This window comes from Melanostigma gelatinosum (genome assembly GCF_949748355.1).
Source record: "Melanostigma gelatinosum genome assembly, chromosome: 7".
Taxonomy (NCBI): Eukaryota; Metazoa; Chordata; class Actinopteri; order Perciformes; family Zoarcidae; genus Melanostigma; species Melanostigma gelatinosum.
The window spans coordinates 14,756,124-14,762,429 of record NC_136640.1 but is presented as its reverse complement, the minus strand read 5'-3'; the positions used below and the strand labels follow the sequence as shown (position 1 = coordinate 14,762,429).

General features: G+C 38.5%; 2 protein-coding genes across 2 annotated transcripts in view; one reads left to right on the top strand and one right to left on the bottom strand.

The window, feature by feature from the left end:
- LOC306779639 (extracellular calcium-sensing receptor-like) overlaps positions 1–6,306 on the top strand; it is a gene marked incomplete at its 3' end in the record, with an annotated part of 49,364 nt that overhangs the window by 36,002 nt on the left and 7,056 nt on the right. The window lies entirely within an intron of this gene.
- Positions 1,248–4,249, bottom strand: LOC306779532 (extracellular calcium-sensing receptor-like; the record flags this gene model as incomplete). The annotated part of the gene is made up of 6 exons (XM_079271496.1): positions 1,248–2,146; positions 2,307–2,430; positions 2,534–2,761; positions 2,843–3,592; positions 3,673–3,961; positions 4,041–4,249. 6 exons carry the CDS (start codon positions 4,247–4,249, stop codon positions 1,248–1,250), a joined length of 2,499 nt encoding a protein of 832 aa, XP_079127622.1.

Genomic DNA, 6,306 nt, shown 5'->3' with positions numbered 1-6,306 from the left:
TATTGGATGATTGTACACCTTAATAAGTACAATGCCGCTTGTTCGGTGCCAATGCAGGTTGTACTTAGTTGTGTGGATGTTATACATGTGAGTGGACATGTAGCAAGTCTGACTTCAAGCAGGAGACTAGAGTTTGGATGCCATTTACTTTTTACTCTTTTAGTAACCTTATCCTCAGTCTTTCCCTTAAGTTTTGCAGATGTTGTTTGCATTGTAAATTCTAAGCACTTTGGAATTTAAATTAATCTGGGGCTTCACTGAATTGTCACTCGTTATTTAATATGGCTACAATACGTATGTATAGTTTATGTACATATTAAAGAAGTAGTTTTATTTGAATTGATTGATCACAACTACAATATATTACCTGTCCAGCAGGCGGCACTGAAGAACATTCTTTTATTTAGCAGGCTAACATGCTAAATGTTATGCTAAACATAGCATGTTTTGATTCAATTGTTGTTAGCATAAATGTTAATGCACTAATGACAGCCTATATTCTCACTTCATTATGTTGGAATGAAACCCTGAAAATACGCTCAATAAATATTTTATATTTTATGAAGTATCTTATGCGTGCTTGTGACTTTTGTTCGTTTGATCAATCCACAGCATACTGATGTGTCCTTAGGAAAGGCCTTTAACTCCTATTCTGATTCAGTGGCGCTATGCACTGGCAAGGTTCAAGATGTACATTTTTATCGGTGGCTGACTTTGAATAGGATCTTCCTGAAAAAGAGAAACGGGTTTGCAATGGAACTTTCATGAATGAATTGAGGTATGATCTTTGTTATTTCATTAGCTACTGTATATTTAAGGATACTGAAGACAGAACAGTCTGTCTGGAATAGGTTCAGGTTCTTTTTAAGCATTTCTTTAATGACAAAGCCTTTTCACCCACATTGTTGTAAAACATGTTCATGTTACGCTTGTGTGATGACAGTGTATGTGAAGGCCTTCTACTTAGCAGGCCCTAATTGTGCTAATAAAAATGAAAAGGCAGGGATTCACGGAATGTTTTTATTTTCTTATTGTCCAATAAAGTGGTAACAGTACAAGTTTAACACAGTACAAAACATGTTTATTAAAAGTTATATTTTTTACTCAAGCATTATTTTACTGTCTGTGTTAGTCATTACATCATGTACTTATATATATTACAACAACAAAAAAGCAAGAGTTTAACTGCCAGTCAACAATGTTGAATTAACTTTGAAAAAAAAGACATTCACTTGAATTTAATCAGATCACGTTTTCCCCATCAGATGTTTTTTTGTGTTCAGTTCAGGTTTGAGTACAATAATAAAGCATTTGGGTGCAAATATACAAAGAAGTAGCCCATAGCTGGAGGCTAAAATAGCAAATATCTCCACAGCAACAGTGAACTTTCCCGGAGAGCTGGCATAAGCTGGGATAAATGTGATCCAAACTGCACAGAATATCAGCATGCTGAAGGTGATGAATTTAGCTTCATTAAAATTATCAGGCAACTTTCTAGCCAAAAAAGCAAGTACAAAACATAACACGGCTAAAAAACCTACATATCCCAACACAGCCCAGAACCCTACAGGTGATCCCACTGCACACTCAAGAATAATCTTCTCCTTATAGTGGTTCATATTTTTGTAGGGAAAAGGAGGGTTGATTGTCAGCCATAGTATGCAAATAAGAACCTGTATAAGTGTGAAAGCCAGAACACTGAGTCTCTGCTGTGCAGGCCCAAACCATTTCATCACATTCCTGCCTGGAAGTGTGGCCCTGAAGGCCATTAACACCACTATAGTTTTCCCCAGAACACAAGAGATACAGAGGACAAAGGTGATGCCGAATGCTGTGTGTCGCAGCATGCAGGACCACTCAGTGGGCCGGCCTATGAAGGTCAGAGAACACAGGAAACACAGAGTCAAGGAGAAGAGCAGCAGGAAGCTCAGCTCAGAGTTGTTAGCTTTCACTAAGGGAGAGTCTTTATTCACTAAGAAAAGAGTCGCCACAATTAAAGTAAGGAACACACCAAACAAAGTAAAAAATACAAGGATTATACCCATAACCTCAGTGAAGTAGAGGAACTCGACATTTTTCAGTACACATGCATCTCTGTTTTGATTGGACCAATAATCTTCAGGACACTTTTTGCAGTCATTAGAATCTGTAACAGGAACATTCCCACTATTATTGTGATTCTATCAGTTACATCCTAAAAATGTAAATAAGATACTGTACAATAGCAAACTTTAGCATGATACATAGAGTGTGGAAAGAAAACAATATATGCAAATTGCCAAATCTGAGGTCTGTGGTACATATACCTGTGCTGTTGCTGATTTCTCCCTCTGCACATGGTATGCAGTGATAGCAGCAGACTGGCTTTCCTTTCTGAAGGACTTTATGCATTCCTGGACGACATTGTTTACTGCACACTGACACAGGCATCTTTAAATCAAAGAAGATGATAGATGTTCATTTTTATTAACAACCATTCAGGACGAAATATGTCAAAACCTTGCATTGCATTACTGTCAAAAATTATATTTGCCTCTGTCTTCCCTCCAGGCCACAATATGGCTTCAGTATTGAGGACAAACTTCTGTCCAGGAGGTAGGGAGGCATCATAATAGCCGACAGGTTTAAATTGGACAGAGTCCTCTGATCCACGCTGCCAGTTCACCACCTCATACCTAGCCACAGCTGCTCCAGTGCTGTCAAACCACACCTGGTCTCCGTTATTAATGGTAAAATTGACCTGCTTCAAAGATTCAGCTACCTAAAAAACGACAAGACAATATGTCACCATGTCAATTAATAGAGTTGATTAATAAACCGTACCGTAATCTGTCCTTTTTACCTGCCAGGGATGAACCTTTATCCTCCTGTCACACCCCTGACTTTTGGAGCACTTTAGAATGCTGTGCAGAGAATGGGCCACAGCATAGACAGCTCTGTAGATGTTATTGGAGTATCGCAGCTCTGCAACATCATCATCATTGTCTTGAAGCTCAATTAGATCCTGGTTTCCTTTGCATGATGCTGCCTTGGTGTCCTTGTTTGTCTCCTTACATTTAAACTCTGTCTCCCAGAAATCTTTGATTAAAAAATCACCCAGGCCACTGATGTTGGCCTTTTGCACAGCAAAACCCAGCGAACCTCCCAGCACACTAAAGCTGGTGGGAGTTACAAGGCTGTCGGCAGTGATCCATGCCTCCACACCAATAAACTGCAGGCCTGTGATGTTGTGCAGACTTAACTTCTCAAGAAGGTTGTTCATTTCTACGTGGGCCAGGAAACCAACAATGACCCGGGCAGTGCTCTTTCGAATCACTTCTACAACTTTCACGAGTTTCTCTGGTTCTGCCCGGTGAAATTTCTCTGTATACTCCACACACACTCCTTCCTCCTGGGCTGCAGCAAGGAAGATGGCCATGCCGTTGTTGCCATAGTCACTGTCACTGTTGACCGCCCCGACCCAGGTCCAGCCAAAGTGCTTGACCATCTGAGCAAGAGCTCGACTTTGGTAGCGATCGCTGGCAATGGTTCGAAAGAAAGAGGGATACTTCTTCCTATCGCTCAAACACTCACAAGTAGCTGAATGACTTATCTGAGAATACACAAAGAGAGAGAACCAATAAGAAGAATTTGCACATAATATACACAGTGATACACAAACATTGCTCTTACCACAGGTATTTTAAATGGTCCAGTAGTGCGTGACAGCACAATGGTTGAAGAGGATTCAGACTCCCCGATAATAGCGTGAACAGCTGATTGACCCGAACAGCTCTTTCCTACAGTCCACTCATCACCGTTCATCAGGGCCATCGCAGCACGCATTGACGTTAATGTTGAGCCACAGTTGTCATAAATACGGTATCCAATCGAAACATTTGGAAGAAGAAATTTGCTTTTGTTTATTTCTTGGATTGCAAAGATCATGGTCTGGGCAAATCGAAACTCCCTAAGGTTCACACTGAGACAAAAAGAGCAAAATTATACCTGACTGTGACACAACTCTTGAGTACATAGTTTTATACAAAGCTCAAAATTACCTGGAACATGTGACACGTGATGGTCTCTCTGTAAAGGAAAGTTGAGGTTGTGTGATTTTGCTGTGGATGGAAAAGGCTCCCCCAATCATGACATCTCCCTCCTTAGACAGCAGAGGGAACTCTGGACTCCCCAGGATCTGACAGAAAGGAGCTTTCTCCTTGGCTGCTCCAAATGTCAACAGATGCCACAAGAAAAGCAGCCCTATCATCACTTGTGACATTTTCCACTCCCAAATCCTGATTGTGCAGAGCTACCCAGCCAGGTCGGGATCAAAGCATCTTAAATGTGACATTTTATTATCTTGGGTGACGGTAGGGGTCACTGGCATCCTATTAACCAATCAGAGATAAGTGAGATAGGACAGTCTTGATTGGGTCTTGCCATGATTCTTTTGAATCAAATAATAAAGGTGTAGTTACTAGTTACTTTGCAGAACAAATTATCTGTTCAAAACTCATGATAAGTTATAAAATATCAGTATACAGTATAGGAAATAGAAACAATATTAGCGTCACAGTAACCAACTTTATATCGTAATTTGTATGAAATACTTTTACTTTGGATTCTCTAACTATATCTAACTAATATTACGCTGACAGTATTGTCAGCATAATATGGACTTACAATGACAATCATGATTGAAGCCACAGCTCCTACACTATGTCACATTACACATGAATATTATTCATGAATATATTCAGCTTCAACCACTGTTGCCGCTGAAAAGTTATAAGTGGTACAATTCAAAACGAAATATTATATTTTTTTAATTGTGATGGTAGTTTTAAATGTACTTCCATGTACACATTCTGTCTGTGTTTTGATGCAAATTCTTATTCTTGCATTCTTTTTTCTTTATTTTTTCTTTTATGTACAGTATACAAAAAATATGGTTTATTGAAATACTTATCTAGTCAAGTTAGGAGTTATTAGGATGATTGAAAACATCTTCTGGTAGATCACAGTGATGAACGGGTCATGCAGGCGAGGAAGAATACTAACTTCCTCTCCTGAAAAATGATGCTGTTTTGTGCAATCTGTTCACTACATTGTATAACATTGGTCCATAACATTTACTACCCACACCACCTTAGTCAATGCACTTTTAAGACAATATATTGACATGTGATGCAAATATCAACACACCATGTGATCAGATAAATCTTTTACAAATGTTGGCTTATTTTTTTCATATTCTGAAATTTTCTTCTTTTTTTTCAAATATATCTGTATCAGTATACCAGTAAGCTTTTACTGTGTAAATAATGGAGGCCGTAAAATATGTATTTAAAAAAATGCATTTGTGTATTTTACATAATGCACCCATTAATTACTGTTCAATGATTTTGGCACTTTTCTTTTCTTTTCTTTTCTTTTACTTTAACATACATGTCACATTACTTTTAGTGAATTCTGCATTTGGATAAGGGAATTAAAGTTACACTTTTGACAAGCGATCAAAACAAATAATTTAGCACACCTGATTTAGCAAGTCATTGGGCCATGTGCAATTTAATTTGGTGTTATTGTTATTTTTCAGTCAAAGGGATGTTAATAGCCAGCTGATATGCCTCTTAGGTCCTCTTTAATTAAAAATAAATTGTTGTTTGTATGTTTGTAGAGATGACTGTTAGTTTATGAAACACTTTCGACCTCTCCTTTGGGAGCTTATTGGAACACATGTGGTAAAGTACAGGTGCCTCCGGCCTGACTATGACTTACACCTCAGGCTCTTCCCACTCACAAGTGCGCTAACAAACAAATAAACTCCCTCCAGAGTTCACAGTGTCTCCAGTCTTCCTCCACACCACACCTGTCCCCTCAGTTTACACTGGAACATTTCCATCAGGGCTGTTGCATCATGATCCCCTTATGATCTCTACTGGAGAATATTAGGCCTATGTCAAAAGTGTGGCCTGGAACATTTATTGAACTTAATAAACTTCACTCATGAATATGACAAATAAAGACATAGAATTAAGGTTGTTGTTTTTGAACCATGGGAATGGGAATCAATGTGATGTGCTGAATGGTTACAGAAAACATCCAGTTAGATGTAAGACCCATTCCTAAAATAGACAGTTTAGTTTAGACAATAACTTCACAATGAACAGTACATGGAAAAGTAGAGATATTTTTTCTTGATCTACAAGATTCAACAAGTGTGCAAACTGTGATGGCGAGTTCTAATGAATACGACAAAAACATTTATCGCAGGGTTCGGCACAATGGCTGAATATTTGGCTCACATGAAGTAAATCACAA